The 20,768-nt window shown below is 37.2% G+C and overlaps 1 protein-coding gene across 1 annotated transcript in view; it reads right to left on the bottom strand.

Moving 5' to 3' along the window:
- Nucleotides 1-17,464: 17,464 nt before the first annotated feature.
- The window catches only part of ZNF273 (zinc finger protein 273), a 35,019-nt gene continuing 31,715 nt past the window's right edge, over nt 17,465-20,768 (bottom strand). Inside the window, exon 4 of the mRNA XM_007981233.3 lies at nt 17,465-20,714. Coding sequence (XP_007979424.1) covers nt 19,414-20,714 — 1,301 coding nt within the window. The 3' untranslated portion in view covers nt 17,465-19,413. The remainder of the gene's footprint in view (nt 20,715-20,768) is intronic.

Below are 20,768 nucleotides of genomic sequence, written 5' to 3' on the forward strand. Positions count from 1 at the left end.
AGTATGGTGGCACAAACTCAGCTCACTGCAACCTCCTCCTCCTGGGTTCAATTAATTCTCCTACCTCAGCCTGCCCAGTAGCTGAAAACTACAGGTGCATGCCACCACACCTGGCTAATTTTTGTATTTTTAGTAGAGATGGGTTTTCACCATGTTTGCCAGGCTGGTCTCAAACTTCTGACCTCAGGTGATGCACCTGCCTCAGCCTCCCAAAGTGTTGGGATTAGAGGCGTGAGCCACTCTGTCTGGCCAAACATTTGTTTTTCATTTATTTTTAATGTTTTTAAGGCAGAGTCTCACTCCTGCCCAGGCTGGAGTGCAGTGGTGTGATCTCAGGTCACTGCAGCCTCTGCCTCGCAGGTTCAAGCAATTCTCCTGCATCAGCCTCCCAAGTAACTGGGATTACAGGTGCCTGCCACCATGTCCAGCTAATTTTTGTATTTTTAGTAGAGACAGAGTTTCACCATGTTAGCCAGGTTGGTCTTGAACTCCTGACCTCAGGTGATACACTTGCCTTGGCCTCGCAAAGTGCTGGGATAACAGTCATGAGCCACTGCGCCTAGCCACATTTGTTTTTTAAAAGTGGCAGTCACAGTTCCTCTCTGTCTAGATATATTTTGAACTTTTGTACATTAAGTGTAACATAAAAAACTGTTATATTTTAGGTAATGTAAGATTGGTGTACACAAACTTTACAGATTACTGTAGGGTTCAGCAAATGATGTATATAATGACATTTATATCTGTAGTTTTTAATGTATAAATCTTCCTTCAGAAAAGATTGACTTCTTTAAAAAATGACTCCACAAATTCAGGCTTATTTTATAAAACGGCACAGTAGTAAAAAAACAAAACAAAACAAAACAAAATTAAAAATGCTCCTTTTTTTTTTGAGAGGAGGTTTCACTCTTTTTGCCCAGGCTGGAGTGCAATGGCATGATCTCGGCTCACTGTAACCTCCGCCTCCCGGGTTCAAGTGATTCTCCTGCCTCTTCTTCCCGTGTAGCTAGGATTACAGGCGCGCACCACTGTGCCCAGCTAATTTTGGTAGAGACAGGATTTCATCATGTTGGTTAGGCTGGTCTTGAACGCCTGACATCAGGTGATCCACCTGCCTCGGCCTTCCAAAGTGTTGGGATTACTGGCGTGAGCCACTGCGCCTGGCCAAGAAATGGATATTTTTAATTAATAATTTGTGCTTTCAAACATACTGAAGTCTTGTTTTAGTAAGTCTGGGGATAGTTGACTAATTTTATTTTATTTTTTTTTAATGGAGTGTTCAAAAATTTTGATTGATGAGTAAACAAATCATTTTCTTTCAAATTTCATAGATCTATTGAAGTGTCAAATATACTTTTAATTTAAAAATGTCTTTCAGTATTGTTTCAGGGATTTAGGTCTAGTTGAATCTGCTCAACCTGTTAATCATTGTCACCTGCCAGATTCCAAATCACTGTCAGTGTGCCTGTATGACTCTTCTTTCCATAGTCTTTGAATTAAATTTGTATTATTTCTTTGAATGTTACATAATACAGCTCATACATTTCAAATGAAACCACCAGGTAAAATGAGTTCTGACTTAGTATAAAGAAGCTGTTGGCAACTCAGTATTACATATACAGATGGATGCAGCTCGACAAGAATTTAGACAAAAATATTGAACTACAACGTGTTGCCATTACTTAGTCTCTGATGAGTTTATGGATAAATTCATATTTCAGCAGATATATCCAGTTGTGTTCAGTACCTCTAAACGTGGTATATCAAGAATTCTTATGCTACTGTCTGAGAAAATGGACTCTGCTGTTACCTAAGAAGTCAGCTGGAAGGTGGGTTGGGTGCGGTGGCTCACGCCTGCAATCCCAGCACTTTGGGAGGCCAGGGCACGTGGATCACCTGAGGTCAGGAGTTTGAGATCAGCCTGACCAACATGGTGAAACTCGGTTGCCTCTAAAAATGCAAAAATTAGCCAGGCCTGTGGCGCAGGCCTGTAATCCCAGTTACTCAGGAGGCTGAGGCAGAATTGCCTGAACCCAGGAGGCTTGGGTTGCAGTAAGCAGAGATCACACCATCACACTCCAGCCTGGGCAACAAGAGTGAAATTCTGTCCTGGGTGGGGGGTTGGGGGGAAGAAAGAAATCAACTGGAAGGCACTTTTATAATCTTGCACCACATAAGTAAAAACTGAAAGGTAGTACTAATAAATGCAAACTACATCACCTGGAAAATGGTAATCCAGAATGTCGCTTTTGATATTTATGTATTTGAACTTTTGATATAAAAAATTTGGTAAAATAAAGCTTTTGGTAAGCTTTGTGTAACTTGACATCAGCATAAAGTAGGAAAATATCTTAAAAAGAAAAACAAACACCGACAACAACAACAAAAAACTAACAAATGCTTATATATCAATCTTTGTGCTCTGGGAGTCCAAAGCAAAACATTTGATGAACTTGATAGTTATTTTGAGCATATTGGCATGCTGATAAAATAATTTAAGTTTCATTTGAGTGAAACATGTCCACATCTCAAAAATACAGCTTTTTACTATGAATAATAAATGCAAAGTCTTTTTCCTCAAGAGGATCCTGATTCTCAACCCAACATATATGGCAATGCTTTCCATTGGTTCCTCCAAACTGAGGCCTCATTAAGGCTCAAATATGGAGTGAGAGGGACCCAGCAACAGACAATGTGAAACAAGAAGGATGAGGTAAGATGGGCAGCTCTAAGGCTCAGGAATTGCCTGAGGAATCCCAATATAATGATGTCAACTATAAAGCTTACTGGGTTAAATAAATAAATAAATAAATAAATAAATAAATAAAATAAAATAAAATAAAATAAAATAACTTAAAAAGCTGAAAATTCCATGAGTTGACTTTGGTGGGAAGGAGACTCTAGAATTTTAAGCAGTTGTGCCAAAAGGATTGAGTCAGAGTGACATTTATCTAAGGATTATTAAGGCAAAGGTTTACAAGCACGTAAGTATTTGTTCCAAATCTTATTACTGTAGCAATATTTTTTTCTGTAATGTCAGCATCCCCAAGCTAGGGATGCCATAGACAAACTAAGACAAGTACCTAATGTTGTAGGTAGTTTCAAATTTCAACAAACTTTCAATAAACTCTGTTTCATGTATAAATCTCACTGAAAAGCACTATGCAGTAGCTATTTCTTTCGGTGATTTCTGGGATTTTCTGTTGCTTGATTCAAAACCAAACTTATTTGAACCCAATCATTTCTAAATTTCCAAATGTAATAACAAAAGAGAGTAGAAATGAAGCCAAGTCATCCCACACACTTCATGTCCAATATATTTGGTTCTGCAAATGAACCAAAAATCACACAAGCTAAACAATAGTGAGTTTAAAATTCAACCTAATTTCAATTGTAGCAGTCAAAACCATATGCTAAAATTAGCAAAGCCACAATGCAGAATCCCTTAGGCTGTTATTCCAGGAAAAATAATAAAATTCTTATTTTGGCATTTTTCAGAAAGAATACACCAAATATGACAAAATATACCCAGTTATTAAAAGTCTTTGAAATATAAATTCTTATTCGTAAATATTTGCTATATTTAGAAGAGCCTTTCAGTGAAAAATGCTTATAGCTACTATGTATAAATTAAAACAGCTCTTGGAAAAATAGTATCTTTTATTAATAATGTAGATTGAAGCTCCAAGGATGTAAAATAATTTCTCCTGGGCACATAGCTCATGACCCAAATCAAGCTCAAATGAAGATAAGTAACAGTCATAAGTTATATTATTAAATTAAAATACTTCTAGAAATAAAAATAAAAGGAGAGATATAAAAACAAGAAAGAAATTTTAAAAAGGAAGTGGATTGCTCACAATTACTCCTAAGGTATGGATTAAACCTAAGTGTTAATCAACAGGTGAACGAATATAGAAAATGTGACATATTTACACAACGAAATGCTATTCAGCACTTCAAAAGAAGCAAGTCTTGTTATTTGCAAGAACATCAGTGAACATGGAGGACATTATGCTAAGGAAAATAAGTTAGCAGAGAAAAGAACCCACATAATATTATTTTTTTCTTTTTCTTTTTTTTTTTTTTTTTGAGACGGAGTTTTTCTTGTTGCCTAGGCTGGAGTACACTGGCGCAATCTTGGCTCACTGCAACCTCCACCTCCCGAATTCAAGCGATTCTCCTGCCTCAGCCTCGAGTAGCTGGGACTACAGGCATGCACCACCATGCCTGGCTAATTCTACATTTTCAGTAGAGACGGGGTTTCTCCATGTTGGTCAGGCTGGTCTTGAACTTCCGACCTCAGGTGATCCGCCTGCCTACGCCTCCCCAGGTGTTGGGATTCCAGGTGTGAGCCACCTGCCTGGCCACACACTAGTATTTTCTATGTAGAGTGTACAAACAATTTAAACCATAGAAGTAGAGAGTAGACATTTTCAGCTAACACTTTATCTCATTCAAGTGTGTTTTATAAAATTTGTTTGACATTTAAGTGTCTCTGCTTTACCTGGAATATTGTAATTTTTCATGAATCCAGGTTGAGTACTATAAATAAACAATCTTTTACTAAAAGCTTTTCTGATGCAGAGTAGGATACATCAAATTTTATTATAATATGGTAAAAGTGTGTTAACCATGTTCCGAGTAATCCCTCTGAACACAGCATTCTCAGTTCCCAGTATTCACCTTGAGTCACTCAGGGGAAATTGTTTTGTTTTGTTTTGAATAATATATATTATTATTATACTTTAAGTTCTACGGTACATGTGCATAACGTGCAGGTTTGTTACATATGTATACTTGTGCCATGTTGGTGTGCTGCACCCATGAACTCATCAGCACCCATCAACTCATCATTTACATCAGGTATAACTCCCAATGCCATCCCTCTCCCCTCCTCCCTCCCCATGAGAGGCCCCGGTATGTGATGTTCCCCTTCCCGAGTCCAAGTGATCTCATTGTTCAGTTCCCACCTATGAGTGAGAACATGTGGTGTTTGGTTTTCTGTCCTTGTGATAGTTTGCTAACAATGATGGTTTCCAGCTGCATCCACGTCCCTACAAAGGACACAAGCTCATCCTTTTTTATGGCTGCATAGTATTCCATGGTGTATATGTGCCACATTTTCTTAATCCAGTCTGTCACTGATGGACATTTGGGTTGATTCCAAGTCTTTGCTGTTGTGAATAGTGCCGCAATAAACATAGGTGTGCATGTGTCTTTATAGCAGCATGATTTATAATCCTTTGGGTATATACCCAGTAATGGGATGGCTGGGTCATATGGTACTTCTAGTTCTAGATCCTTGAGGAATCGCCATACTGTTTTCCATAATGGTTGAGCTAGTTTACAGTCCAACCAACAGTGTAAAAGTGTTCCTGTTTCTCCACATCCTCTCCAGCACCTGTTGTTTCCTGACTTTTTAATGATCGCCATTCTAACTGGTGTGAGATGGTATCTCATTGTGGTTTTGATTTGCATTTCTTTGATGGCCAGTGATGATGAGCATTTTTTCATGTGTCTGTTGGATGTATGAATGTCTTCTTTTGAGAAATGTCTGTTCATATCCTTTGCCCACTTTTTGATGGGGTTGTTTTTTTCTTGTAAATTTGTTTGAGTTCTTTGTAGGTTCTGGATATTAGCCCTTTGTCAGATAAGTAGATTGCAAAAATTTTCTCCCATTCTGTAGGTTGCCTGTTCACTCTGATGGTAGTTTCTTTTGCTGTGCAGAAGCTCTTTAGTTTAATGAGATCCCATTTGTCAATTTTGGCTTTTGCTGCCGTTGCTTTTGGTGTTTTAGACATGAAGTCTTTGCCCATGCCTATGTCCTGAATGGTACTACCTAGGTTTTCCTCTAGGATTTTTATGGTATTAGGTCTAACATTTAAGTCTCTAATCCATCTTGAATTAATTTTCGTATAAGGAGTAAGGAAAGGATCCAGTTTCAGCTTTCTACTTATGGCTAGCCAATTTTCCCAGCACCATTTATGAAATAGGGAATCCTTTCCCCATTTCTTGTTTCTCTCAGGTTTGTCAAAGATCAGATGGCTGTAGATGTGTGGTATTATTTCTGAGGACTCTGTTCTGTTCCATTGGTCTATATCTCTGTTTTGGTACCAGTACCATGCTGTTTTGGTTACTGTAGCCTTGTAGTAGAGTTTGAAGTCAGGTAGCGTGATGCCTTCAGCTTGTTCTTTTGACTTAGGATTGTCTTGGAGATGCGGGCTCTTTTTTGGTTCCATATGAACTTTAAAGCAGTTTTTTCCAATTCTGTGAAGAAACTCATTGGTAGCTTGATGGGGATGGCATTGAATCTATAAATTACCTTGGGCAGTATGGCCATTTTCACGATATTGATTCTTCCTATCCATGAGCATGGTATGTTCTTCCATTTGTTTGTGTTCCCTTTTATTTCACTGAGCAGTGGTTTGTAGTTCTCCTTGAAGAGGTCCTTTACATCCCTTGTAAGTTGGATTCCTAGGTATTTTATTCTCTTTGAAGCAATTGTGAATGGAAGTTCATTCATGATTTGGCTCTCTGTTTGTCTGTTACTGGTGTATAAGAATGCTTGTGATTTTTGCACATTAATTTTGTATCCTGAGACTTTGCTGAAGTCGCTTATCAGCTTAAGGAGATTTTGGGCTGAGACAATGGGGTTTTCTAAATATACAATCATATCATCTGCAAATAGGGACAATTTGACTTCTTCTTTTCCTAACTGAATACCCTTGATTTCTTTCTCTTGCCTGATTGCCCTAGCCAGAACTTCCAACACTATGTTGAATAGGAGTGGTGAGAGAGGGCATCCCTGTCTTGTGCCAGTTTTCAAAGGGAATTTTTCTAGTTTTTGCCCATTCAGTATGATATTGGCTATGAGTTTGTCATAAATAGCTCTTATTATTTTGAGGTACGTTCCATCAATACCGAATTTATTGAGCGTTTTTAGCATGAAGGGCTGTTGAATTTTGTCCAAAGCCTTTTCTGCATCTATTGAGATAATCATGTGGTTCTTGTCTTTGGTTCCGTTTATATGCTGGATTATGTTTATTGATTTGCGAATGTTGAACCAGCCTTGCATCCCAGGGATGAAGCCCACTTGATCATGGTGGATAAGCTTTTTGATGTGCTGCTGGATCCGGTTTGCCAGTATTTTATTGAGGATTTTTGCATCAATGTTCATCAGGGATATTGGTCTAAAATTCTCTTTTTTTGTTGTGTCTCTGTCAGGCTTTGGTATCAGGATGATGTTGGCCTCATAAAATGAGTTAGGGAGGATTCCCTCTTTTTCTATTGATTGGAATAGTTTCAGAAGGAATGGTACCAGCTCCTCCTTGTACCTCTGGTAGAATTCAGCTGTGAATCCATCTGGTCCTGGACTTTTTTTTGGTTGGTAGGCTATTAATTATTGCCTCAATTTCAGAGCCTGCTATTGGTCTATTCAGGGATTCAACTTCTTCCTGGTTTAGTCTTGGAAGAGTGTAAGTGTCCAGGAAATTATCCATTTCTTCTAGATTTTCCAGTTTATTTGCATAGAGGTGTTTATAGTATTCTCTGATGGTAGTTTGTATTTCTGTGGGGTCGGTGGTGATATCCCCTTTATCATTTTTTATTGCATCTATTTGATTCTTCTCTCTTTTCTTCTTTATTAGTCTTGCTAGTGGTCTGTCAATTTTGTTGATCTTTTCAAAAAAACAACTCCTGGATTCATTGATTTTTTGGAGGGTTTTTTGTGTCTCTATCTCCTTCAGTTCTGCTCTAATCTTAGTTATTTCTTGCCTTCTGCTAGCTTTTGAATGTGTTTGCTCTTGCTTCTCTAGTTCTTTTAATTGTGATGTTAGAGTGTCAATTTTAGATCTTTCCTGCTTTCTCTTGTGGGCATTTAGTGCTATAAATTTCCCTCTACACACTGCTTTAAATGTGTCCCAGAGATTCTGGTATGTTGTATCTTTGTTCTCATTGGTTTCAAAGAACATCTTTATTTCTGCCTTCATTTTGTTATGGACCCAGTAGTCATTCAGGAGCAGGTTGTTCAGTTTCCATGTAGTTGAGCAGTTTTGATTGAGTTTCTTAGTCCTGAGTTCTAGCTTGATTGCACTGTGGTCTGAGAGACAGTTTGTTATTTCTGTTCTTGTACATTTGCTGAGGAGTGCTTTACTTCCAATTATGTGGTCAATTTTGGAGTAAGTGCGATGTGGTGCTGAGAAGAATGTATATTCTGTTGATTTGGGGTGGAGAGTTCTATAGATGTCTATTAGGTCTGCTTGGTGCAGAGATGAGTTCAATTCCTGGATATTCTTGTTAACTTTCTGTCTCGTTGATCTGTCTAATGTTGACAGTGGAGTGTTGAATGCTCCCATTATTATTGTATGGGAGTCTAGGTCTCTTCGGTCTCTAAGGACTTGCTTTATGAATCTGGGTGCTCCTGTGTTGGGTGCATATATATTTAAGAGAGTTATCTCTTCTTGTTGAATTGATCCCTTTACCATTATGTAATGGCCTTCTTTGTCTCTTTTGATCTTTGATGGTTTAAAGTCTGTTTTATCAGAGACTAGGATTGCAACCCCTGCTTTTTCTTGTTCTCCATTTGCTTGGTAGATCTTCCTCCATCCCTTTATTTTGAGCCTATGTATGTCTCTGCATGTGAGATGGGTCTCCTGAATACAGCAGACTGATGGGTCTTGACTCTTTATCCAGTTTGTCAGTCTGTGTCTTTTAATTGGAGCATTTAGTCCATTTACATTTAAGGTTAATATTGTTATGTGTGAACTGGATCCTGCCATTATGATATTAACTGGTTATTTTGCTCGTTAGTTGATGCAGTTTCTTCCTAGCATCGATGGTCTTTACATTTTGGCATGTTTTTGCAACGGCTGGTACCGGTTCTTCCTTTCCATGTTTAGTGCTTCCTTCAGGGTCTCTTGTAAGGCAGGCCTAGTAGTGACAAAATCTCTAAGCATTTGCTTATCTGTAAAGGATTTTATTTCTCCTTCACTTATGAAACTTAGTTTGGCTGGATATGAAATTCTGGGTTTAAAATTCTTTTAAGAATGTTGAATATTGGCCCCCACTCTCTTCTGGCTTGTAGAGTTTCTGCCGAGAGATCTGCTGTTAGTCTGATGGGCTTCCCTTTGTGGGTAACCCGACCTTTCTCTCTGGCTGCCCTTAACATTTTTTCCTTCATTTCAACTTTGGTGAATCTGGCAATTATGTGTCTTGGAGTTGCTCTTCTCGAGGAGTATCTTTGTGGCGTTCTCTGTATTTCCTGGAGTTGAATGTTGGCCTGCCCTACTAGGTTGGGGAAGTTCTCCTGGATGATATACTGAAGAGTGTTTTCAAACTTGGTTCCATTTTCCCCCTCACTTTCAGGCACCCCAATCAGACGTAGATTTGGTCTTTTTACATAATCCCATACTTCTTGCAGGCTTTGTTCATTTCTTTTTCTTCTTTTTTCTTTTGGTTTCTCTTCTCACTTCATTTCATTCATTTGATCCTCAATCGCTGATACTCTTTCTTCCAGTTGATCGAGTCGGTTACTGAAGCTTGTGCATTTGTCATGTATTTCTCGTGTCATGGTTTTCATCTCTTTCATTTCGTTTATGACCTTCTCTGCATTAATTACTCTAGCTATCAATTCTTCCACTTTTTTTTCAAGATTTTTAGTTTCTTTGCGCTGGGTACGAAATTCCTCCTTTAGCTCTGAGAAGTTTGATGGACTGAAGCCTTCTTCTCTCATCTCGTCAAAGTCATTCTCCGTCCACCTTTGATCCATTGCTGGCGATGAGCTGCGCTCCTTTGCCGGGGGAGATGCGCTCTTATTTTTTGAATTTCCAGTTTTTCTGCCCTGCTTTTTCCCCATCTTTGCAGTTTTATCTGCCTCTGGTCTTTGACGATGGTGACATACTGATGGGGTTTTGGTGTAGGTGTCCTTCCTGTTTCATAGTTTTCCTTCTAACAGTTAGGACCCTCAGCTGTAGGTCTGTTGAGATTGCTTGAGGTCCACTCCAGACCCTGTTTGCCTGGGTATCAGCAGCAGAGGCTGCAGAAGATAGAATATTGCTGGACAGCGAGTGTACCTGTCTGATTCTTGCTTTGGAAGCTTCCTCTCAGGGGTGTACTCCACCCTGTGAGGTGTGTGGTGTCAGACTGCCCCTAGTGGGGGATGTCTCCCAGTTAGGCTACTCAGGGGTCAGGGACCCACTTGAGCAGGCAGTCTGTCCCTTCTCAGATCTCAACCTCCGTGTTGGGAGATCCACTGCTCTCTTCAAAGCTGTCAGAGTTGTTTGCATCTGCAGAGGTTTCTGCTGCTTTTGTAATTGTTTACTGTGCCCTGTCCCCATAGTTGGAGTCTACAGAGACAGGCAGGTTTCCTTGAGCTGCTGTGAGCTCCACCCAGTTTGAGCTTCCCAGTGGCTTTGTTTACCTACTTAAGCCTCAGCAATGGTGGGCACCCCTCCCCCAGCCTTGCTGCTGCCTTGTGGTTAGATCGCAGACTGCTGTGCTAGCAATGAGGGAGGCTCCGTGGGCGTGGGACCCTCCTGGTCAGGTGTGGGATATAATCTCCTGGTGTGCCTATTTGCTTAAAGCACAGTATTGGGGTGGGAGTTACCCGATTTTCCAGGTGTTGTGTGTCTCAGTTCCCCTGGTTAGGAAAAGGGATTCCCTTCCCCCTTGCGCTTCCCAGGTGAGGCAATGCCTCGCCCTGCTTCAGCTCTCGCTGGTTGGGCTGCAACAGCTGACCAGCACCGATTGTCTGGCACTCCCCAGTGAGATGAACCCAGTACCTCAGTTGAAAATGCAGAAATCACCGGTCATCTGTGTCGCTCGCGCTGGGAGTTGGAGACTGGAGCTGTTCCTATTCGGCCATCTTGCTCCGACCCCCGGAAATTGTTATCTCTGTAAGCAGGCAGAACAAGGTGCCCCGTGGAGGTGCACCACATTGCACAGAAATGCTGTCCACATGCACCTCTATGGTCTTAATTTAATTGGGCTGTCATTTGCATGACTATATACTTACTGAATCTGGTCATACTGTTTTTGGCAGCTAATGGTATTTGTTCCCCATCAGTTTTCTGCAATTATTTGTTTTGCTGAAAAATAAATCTTTTGTTAATTGAAAAACCAGATTTGCAATTTTCAATTTTTACATACGAAAGCAAATTAGAGAATCATGTGTATGTAGTATGCATTTTCCTATCAAAATTCTTCTTGTATTGCCTTGGAAACCCTAGGAAGTCACCTAAAGAATTCTCCCTTCAAATTGTTTAGCCAGGATTTTACATTTCAAAAGATCCAGAACTTAATAATTGAGTAAAGCAAAAATCTTGTCTTTGCTTCTTGTTAGTAATCTGCTCATTTCAAAAAGCATGGCAATTATGCCAAGCTATTAAAAAGATGTTGTTTTGATTAATTTTATCCCATTTCAAATGTTTTAACTATTTCTTTTATCTTGTCAATCTAAGAGAAACTATGTACATAACTGTTTATGCATTCACCCCTGTAATCCCAACACTTTGGGAGGCTGAGGTGAGTGGATCACTTGAGGTCAGGAGTTCCAGACCAGCCTTGCCAACATGGCGAAACCCCATCTCTCCTAAAATGTAAAAATCAGCTGGGCATGGTGGCGGGCATCTGTAATCCCAGTTACTTGGGAGGCTGAGGCAGGATAATAGCTTGAACCCGGGAAGCAGAAGTTGCAGTGAGCTGAGATCACACCACTGCACTCCAGCATAGGTGACAGAGCAAGACTTCGTCTCAATAAATAAATAAAAAATAGGTGTAGAATAGACATTTGGCAAAATTCAACATATACTCATGATAAATCTCTTAATAAAATAGGTATAAGACAAATGCACCTCAGGCCAATATACACCAGATATACCAAAAAATGCACAGCTAATAACATATTAAGCAAGGAAATGTAAGCTTTTACTCTAAAAGCTAGAACAAGACAAGAATGCCCACTTTGGTCAGTCTTATTAAACATGGTATTAAATGTCCAAGTCAGAAAATTTAGAGAATAAAATCAAAGGCATCCAGCTTGGAAAAAAAGTTAAATGATCCCTGTTTGCAGATGACATACTCTTCGGTATAGAAAAGCCTAAGACTTCACTTAGAACTAATGAACAAATTTTTAAACTTGCGAAATACAAAATCAACACACAAGAGTCAGTAGCATTTCTACACAAGAACAATTAGCTACCTCAAAATAAAATTAAAAGCAATCTCATCTACAATAACTGTAATAACTACACTTTGAAATCAATTTAACCAAAAAGTTAAAACACCTTACACTGTAATCTAAAGAACATTAGAGGAAGAAATTAAATACTACACCAATAAAAAAAATAGTACTAATTCATGAATTGGATTTAATATTGTTAAATACTCATATTACAGAAAATAATCTGCAGATATAATACAACCATTATGAAAATACCAGTGACATACTTAATAACAATTTAAAAAATATATATCTAAAATTTATATGGTACCCCACAAAAGATCCTGTATAGCAAAAGCAATCAAGGAAAAACAAAAACAAAACACTAAAGTTATTACCCTACCTGACTTTGAAATATACTACAAAGCTATAGTACCCAAAACAGTATGGTACTTCAATAAAAACAGACACATATGCCAATGGAGCAGTAAAGACAAACCAGAAATACATCCATATATTTACAGCTAACTCAATTTAAATATAGGTAACACCTTCTTAGGGAAAGGGCAGTATCTTCAGTAAATGGTGCTGAGAAAATTATAGCCACATGCAGAGCAATATAATGAGACCCTCATTTCACACCATATCTAAAAATCTACTCAAATAGTTTACTTACCTAAATGTAAGGCCTGAATCTCTGAAACTACTACAAAAAATATAGAGTAAAACCCCCATAACATTGGTCTAGGCAGTAACTCTTTTGATTTAACCTCAAAATCCCAGGGAATCAAAGGTAAAATTGATGTCAGATTACTTCAAATTATTAATAAAAAGCTGCTGAAAAAAATCTGATACAACAAACAGGACAAGAAAAGTAAAAAATGGGACAAAATATTTGCAAACCATACATGTGACAAGACATTACTATCAAAAAATATGTAAGAAACTTGGCCAGGCAGCAGGCTCATGCCTATAATTCCAGCACTGAGAGGCGAAGGCAGGCAGATCACTTGAGGTCAGGAGTTAGAGACCAGACTGGCCAACATGGTGAAACACCATCTCTACTAAAAATACAAAAATTAGCTGGGCATGGTAGTGGGTGCCTGTAATCCCAGGTACTTGGTAAGCTGAGGCAGAAGAATCGCTTGAATCCAGGAGGCAGAGGTTGCAGTGAGTCACGATTGTACCACTGCACTCCAGTCTGGGCAACAGAGTGAGACTCTGTCTCAAAATATGTGTGTGTATATACATATATCTATACATGCATATGTATATACATATATGCATGTGTGTGTGTATATATATGTGAAACTCAAATGACTACACAATAAAAAACAAATAATTATTAAAAGTGAGTAAAAGGCCTAAGTAAATATTTTTTCAAAAAAAGGCATACATATGGCCAACAGATACATTTAAAAATGCTAAACATCAATTATTATTAGGGAAAAGCAAGCCAAAAGAAAAAAACCTATGAGATATCAACTCACTCCTGTCACAATTACTCATATTAAAAAGAAAAAAAAGTATTGGTAAACATATGAAGAAAACGAAATGTTCGCACACTGTTGGCTTAAATGTAAATGAGGACAGCCATTATGAAAAACAAAACAGAGATTCCTTAAAAAATTTAAAATCAAACTATTGTATAATATAGCAATTCCACTATTGTATACATATATCCCTAACAAATAAAATCAGAATGAAGAAACATCTGCACTTCTATGTTGTTTGCAACACTCTTCACAATGGCCAAAACATGGAATCAACAGTTCAACATCTAATGAGTCAATAAAGAGATCGTGGTGTATGTACACAACGGAATACTATTCACCTTTTAAAAAGAAAATCGTATTATTTTCAATCACATGGATTAACCTGAAGGATACTATATTAGTTGAAATAAGCCAAAGATTAATATGTCATAATTTCACTTACACATGCATTCTAAAAAAATTAATCTCACGGAAGTGGAGAGCAAAATGGTGATGACCAGATGCCGAGGTATTTAGAAGAAAGTGAGGTTTGGAAAGATGTCTGTCAAAGAATACACAATTATAGTTAAATAAGAGGATTAAGTTCAAAAGATTTTTCTGTACAGCACAGTGACTATAGTTCATAATAATGTATTTGTATATGCTAAGAGAATACTGAAAAAATGAAGAGTGCTAAGAAAAATGCTAAGAAAATGTGAAGTGCTCTCACCACAAAATGTTAACTATGTGAGGTAAAGCATTAACCTAGAATTAAGCATTTGACATTGTACATATACTTCAAAACATCATGTTTTACAGAAAAAATGCACATTTTATGTCACATCAAAAAATTCATTTTTAAAACATTATGGAAAGATAATGTTTCAAATACTGTGTCTTTTTCATAAACTTGGCTGAATAGTATCAAAAATACTTAGTTCTCGTGTGGTTTTTGTCATCTGTCATAATCACAGAAACTCTGGTATTTAACACCATGTTCTGGACCCAGCACAGTCGATGGGAAAAGTCAATGTACTTTAGGGTTTTTAAGCCTGGGGCACCTGGAGTTTCTGGTACAGATGGTAATGGTATGAAAGACACTAAAAGGGCAGGTGTTGTTTATGGCCCCATGACACCACTCAGAAAACAAATTTGTATGCAAAGAAATAGAAAACGTTTTAATCCAAAAGTTGCCATGATCTCCAAAATTTTTCCAGAGAAAATGACCAAGGAGTTGGCTACAGATAGGTGACTAAAAATAAAAACTGTAGACTGAACTTCACCAACCAAAATATATATATATATATTTTTTTTTATAATATATAAATATATATGTGTATATATATATTTTAAAAGTCAAACCGGGAGCAGTGGCTCATGCCTGTAATCCCAATACTTCAGGAGGCTGAGGCAGGTGGATCATCTGAGGTCAGGAGTTCGAGACTAGCCTGGCCAATATGGCGAAACGCCATCTCTACTAAAATTAGTACAAAAAAATTAGTACAAAAATTAGCCAGGCGTGGTGGCAAGTGCCTGTAATCCTAGCTACTCAGGAGGCTGAGGCAGGAGAATAGCTTGAACCCGGGAGGCGAAGGTTGCAGTGAACTGAGATTGCACCACTGTACTCCAGCCTGGGTGACAAGAGTGAGACTCCACTTAAAAAAGTAAGAAATTCCTCCAAATTGTAATATCAATATGGAAAAGAAATACTATTCCAAATTTCAAATCAACAGAAGTCATTTTATTATTTTGCAATGTTTAATGGCCACACTTAAAAATAGAAGATTCTGTGTGAAAACATAAGTTGTGCTATATTACAGAAAATTAAATTCAAAATGTTTATCGGTTTTGTTGTTGTTGTTGGTTTTTTGTTTGTTTGTTTTGTTTTTTAATGGAGTCTCATTGTTGCCCAGACTGGAGTGCAGTGGCATGATCTCGGCTCACTGAAACCTCTGCCTCCTGCATTCAAATAATTGTCTTGCCTCAGCCTTCAAAGTAGCTGGGGCTACAGGTACACACGGCCACAGTTGGCTAATTTTTGTATTTTTAGTAGAGACAGGGTTTCACCATCTTGGCAGGGCTGGTTTCGCACTCCTGGCCTTAAGTAATCCACCCAGCTCAGCCTCCCAAAGTGTTGGGATTAGAGGCATGAGCCAGCGTGTCCAGTCAGATTTACCATTAGCTCTCTCAAAAATTTAATTTCTGGCCAGGCACAGTGGCTCACGCCTGTAATCCCAGCACTTTGGGAGGCCGAGGTGGGCAGATCACCTAAGGTCGGGAGTTCACAACCAGCCTGACCAACATGGAGAAACCCCATCTGTACTAAAAATACAAAATTAGCTGGGCATGGTGGCGCATGCCTGTAATCCAAGCTACTCGGGAGGCTGAGACAGGAGAGTCAAACCCAGGAGGTGGAGGGTGCGGTGAGGCAACATCGGGTCATTACACTCCAGCCTGGGTAAAAAGAGTGAAATCCCATGTCAAAAAAATAAATAAATAAATAAATTATTTTATTTCTGACATATTTTCTAGCAAATTTTATATGTGCCACACTTTGTGTAAGAATCTAGTAAGATTTTTCTTTTTACAGTTAAAAACAATGCCAACTGATTTAATCCTCTCACCTGTGGACAGTGTATGTCTTTTATCTTAATTAACAACCTGAGAGTTATATTGATAAGCAAACTCGCCAATTAAAACCAATTTTTCAGTGCACTAAAAATACGAAATTTCTCATCAAAACTTACTAAATTACCATGCAAAATGACATGGCATAAAGACAACAGTGAGAAAACTGTAGCCATAATACAGAAAAAGAAGAGCTGTGATGCATACATTGTTGGAATACACATAAGACAAACAAACCTGACGATAATTAGAAAATTACCAGAATTTCTCTTTAAATTCAGCAGAATTCAGCTTTGCAGCCCAGAAAAAAAAAAGTCCTCTCCACATGAAGAATCAATGTTACTGTTTCACCATTGATATATTCCATTTCTGACTTGAAGTTACAAACTAACTTCAACAGGAGTATTTATGTCTTACTATGGAGCATCTGTTACACAGCAAGCACTGTCATGTTTGTCTGCTATGTTTATATATAACAGCATCCTCATGACTCAGGAAGCCTTCCTAGTACTTACCTGAACAAATTCAATAAATAAATAAATTTACTTATATCAATTATGAAAAGTGAAAGAATAACTTTTAAAAAGTAGGCTCACATAGGGTTCTCCAATTAAAAGAACAAAGGGCAATGTTTTAACTAAATAAATAAATTATAACTTAATAGACTAATAGTAAAATTACATCTAAAAATTACTTTTTGTACACTGCTAAATTTTATAAAAAATCATTGTTGTAATCCCTGACCAGCTCACATAATACTTCATAAACTGTAAAAGAAATTGTAAGAAAAAAGAAATGTACAGCTCTACCATGAGTACCAGGCAAGTAAAAACAGAACATCTGCATGGGGAGATTCTGAACCATAAGCCATAATATTTTACAGTAATGAATTCAATACAAAGCAGAGAGAGTATAGATTTGCTTTCAGCATTTTTGAGGTTGTTAGTTTTCTAGTAAATTAGTCACCTTATTAAAATGATTTTTGTTCCAATATTGCTCTTTTCTTCTGAAAATAGGTACAAACATACACAAGCACACTTACAATTTTCTTATACTTGAGATTTATCTTTAAAGTAAAATGTATCTATATTTAACTCTATGTAAATCAAAACTAAAAGTCTTTATATGCTTGTAGGCAAAGAGGCCACATGTTAGAAGAAAAATATATAACATATTTTTTAAAATATTCAGGACTCAGAAATGTATTTTATTTATACTTTTATAATTTTTATTATGACCATAAAAATAACCCTGTAGTCCACAACAATTTAGTTGTACATTTTAAAAGTATAGAACTGAACAGTTTGTAATACAAAGGATAAATGCTAGTAATGGATACCTCATTTACCCTGATGTGATTATTACATATTATATACCTGTATCAAAACATGCCATATATGGCATAAATATAAAAACATACTATGTACCCATGAAAAATAAGAACGATAAATTTAAATAAGAAAAAATATAAATGTAAAACCTATGGGAATATTCTTTGACTTATTTGCAGTTTAAAGCCACTGGCAAAAGAGATTACTAAAGATGTTAGTCCACTATGTAACCAAATAGTATATTGCTATCATCATCTTTTACCTACGCCATTGAGTAAGGTGGGGCAAGTTAAAGTTTGTGGCATAAAAATGCTTCACTGAATACACAACAGTCTTAACATGTTAAAATATGTTTAAAAATCTAAGTTCATACATAATCTAAAAATTTTGAAATGTACTGTATTTTATTATGAAAAGCACAATTCATAAAATACTGAATTTTAACTAAAATTTAAAAACTTTTCACTATAATGCAGAATATTACTCTGACCACCTACCTCATGCATGACTCAATATTATCAGTTAACCACAAGAGCCTCTCTACTTAGATTTTCATCATGTGTCTTTCATTTTAATGTTCTTACTCTTCCATTAAAAAGGTCATAAATAATGCCCATCTAATAAAAAAAAATCTCTCATATCTTTGATGCAACAACAGTTGATCACATGCTTTCACATGTGAATACAATCGGAATGAAGAAAAGCATGGACCAGGTGTGGTGGCTCATGCCTGTAATCCCAGCATTTTGGGAGGCTGACGCAGGCAGATCACCTGAGGTCGGGAGTTCGAGAGCAGCCTGACCAACATGGAGAAACCCTGTCTCTACTAAAAATACAAAATTAGCCGGGCGTGGTGGCACATGCCTGTAATCCCAGCTACTTGGGAGACTGAGGCAGGAGAATCACTTGAACCCAGGAGGCGGAGATTGCAGTGAGCTGAGATCACGCCATTGCACTCCAGCCTGGGCAACAAGAGCGAAACTCCGTCCAAAAAAGACCAAAAAACATGGATTTGAGAGTTGAATTATATCATTATTCACTTTTCAAAAAACCTGTAATTTTTTCCAAAGAAAACAGTGTACTTTGAATGTAAATATACCTCTGCAAAAAACTTTTTCACTATTAGTTATCTACCAACTTGTGTTTTGGATAACTTTCTGTACTCAGCACTCTGATTTTGTGTAATGTCTGAAGTGTCAGTATCTTAAGATATCTGTACTGTGAATTCTCTGATATTTATATAAACCTAATTTTGGATCATGTATTTCATATTTACTGTTGCATTTGCAAAAATATATTTTAGTATAATTCCTCTCATGTTTTCTAAGCTGTTGTTGAAAAAGTATTTTTCCAAATTCATTACACTCATAGGGTTTTTCTCCAACATAAATTTCCTGGTATTGAACAAAGTTTGAACAACAGCTTCAGGGTTTTTCTCTAGTACAAAATGTGTACAGTAAGAGCTATGATACAAGCAAAGGTACTACAAACCTCTTCGTATTTTTAATGTTTCTCTTCAAAATACTCTGCTGCACTTTACAGGCTTATATTGTCTGAAAGATCTTTTGACAGTAATTTCATTGATAACGCTTTTATTAAGTACTAACTTTCTGATGTTGAGTAAGATATGAGCAGATATTAATGACTTTTCCATTCTTTATACAATTTTTCTCAAGTATAAATGCTTTCCTGTGCAATAAGGTATGAGAATTGTTTTGTCACATCTGTCACACTTCTCGGAGTTTTCTCCAGTATGAATCATCTTACATACAATCAAGTGTGACAACCACTTAAAGGCTTTGTCACATTCTTCACATTTCTAGGATTTCTCACCAGTATGATTTCTTTTATGTCTAGAAAAGTTTGAGGTGTTGTCAAAAGCACTGTCATGTCTTTTAGGTTTGTATGGTTTCTGTCCAGTATGAATTTTCTTATGTCGGGTAAGGTTTGAGGACCGGTTAAAAGCTTTGCCACATTCTTCACATTTGTAGGGTTTCTCTCCAGTATGAATTCTCTTATGTTTAGTAAGAGTTGAGGACCAGTTAAAGGCTCTGCCACATTCATTACATTTGTAAGGTTTCTCTCCAGTATGAACTCTCTTATGTTCAGTAAGGGTTGAGAATGCCCTAAAGGCGCTGCCACATTCTTCACATTTGTAGGGTTTTGCTCCAGTATGAATTATCTTATGTTTAGTAAGGGTTGAGAATACACTAAAGGCTTTTCCACATTCTTCACATTTGTATGGTTTCTCTTTAGTATAAATTCTCTTATGTTTAGTAAGAGTTGTGGACCGTTTAAAGGCTTTACCACATTCTTCACATTTGTAGGGTTTCTCTCCGGTATGAACTATCTTATGTCTAGTAAGGGTTGAGGACTGGTTAAAGGCTTTACCACATTCATTGCATTTGTAGGGTTTCTCTCCAGTATGAATTCTCTTATGTTTAGTAAGAGTTGAGGACCAGTTAAAGGCTTTACCACATTCATTGCATTTGTAGGGCTTCTCTCCAGTATGAATTATCTTATGTTTAGTAAGGGTTGAGAATATACTAAAGCCTTTGCCACATTCTTCACAATTGTAGGGTTTTGTTCCTGTATGAATTATCTTATGTTTAGTAAGGATTGAAAATACACTAAAGACTTTGCCACAATCTTCACATTTGTAAGGTTTCTCTTCAGTATGAATTTTTTTATGTTTAGTAAGAGTTAAGGACTGGTTAAAGGCTTTGCCACATGTTTTACATTTGTAGAAATTCCCTCTAGTAGCAGTTTCCTTATGCTGAGTTAGTTGTGAAAGTATGCAACATGATTTGCCACATTCTTTATATTTGAAAGGTTTCTTTCCAGTATGTCTTTTCTTGTGTCTACTTGAATTTGAGAATTTATGAAGAACTTTAACATATTTATCACATTGAAATATTTTGCTCTGGGTAGTTGTCAAACATTGGTTAAGTCCATTATAACCTCTTTTGTGCACCTTATGCTCATGCACACTTTTACAGTCTTTTCTTAATTGTAAATTTTCATGTCCATATTTTCCATATCTTCTCAGGATCACTTTTTGAAAAGAATCTTTTAAGCCCTGCTTTGGCAAAAGGTCTTGGGCAAAATGAGAACATGCAACTGAAAGAAATAAAAATAACAATTACTTCACTTACTAGACTCAAATGAATATAC

Source organism: Chlorocebus sabaeus, chromosome 21 (assembly GCF_047675955.1).
Source record: "Chlorocebus sabaeus isolate Y175 chromosome 21, mChlSab1.0.hap1, whole genome shotgun sequence".
NCBI lineage: Eukaryota > Metazoa > Chordata > Mammalia > Primates > Cercopithecidae > Chlorocebus > Chlorocebus sabaeus.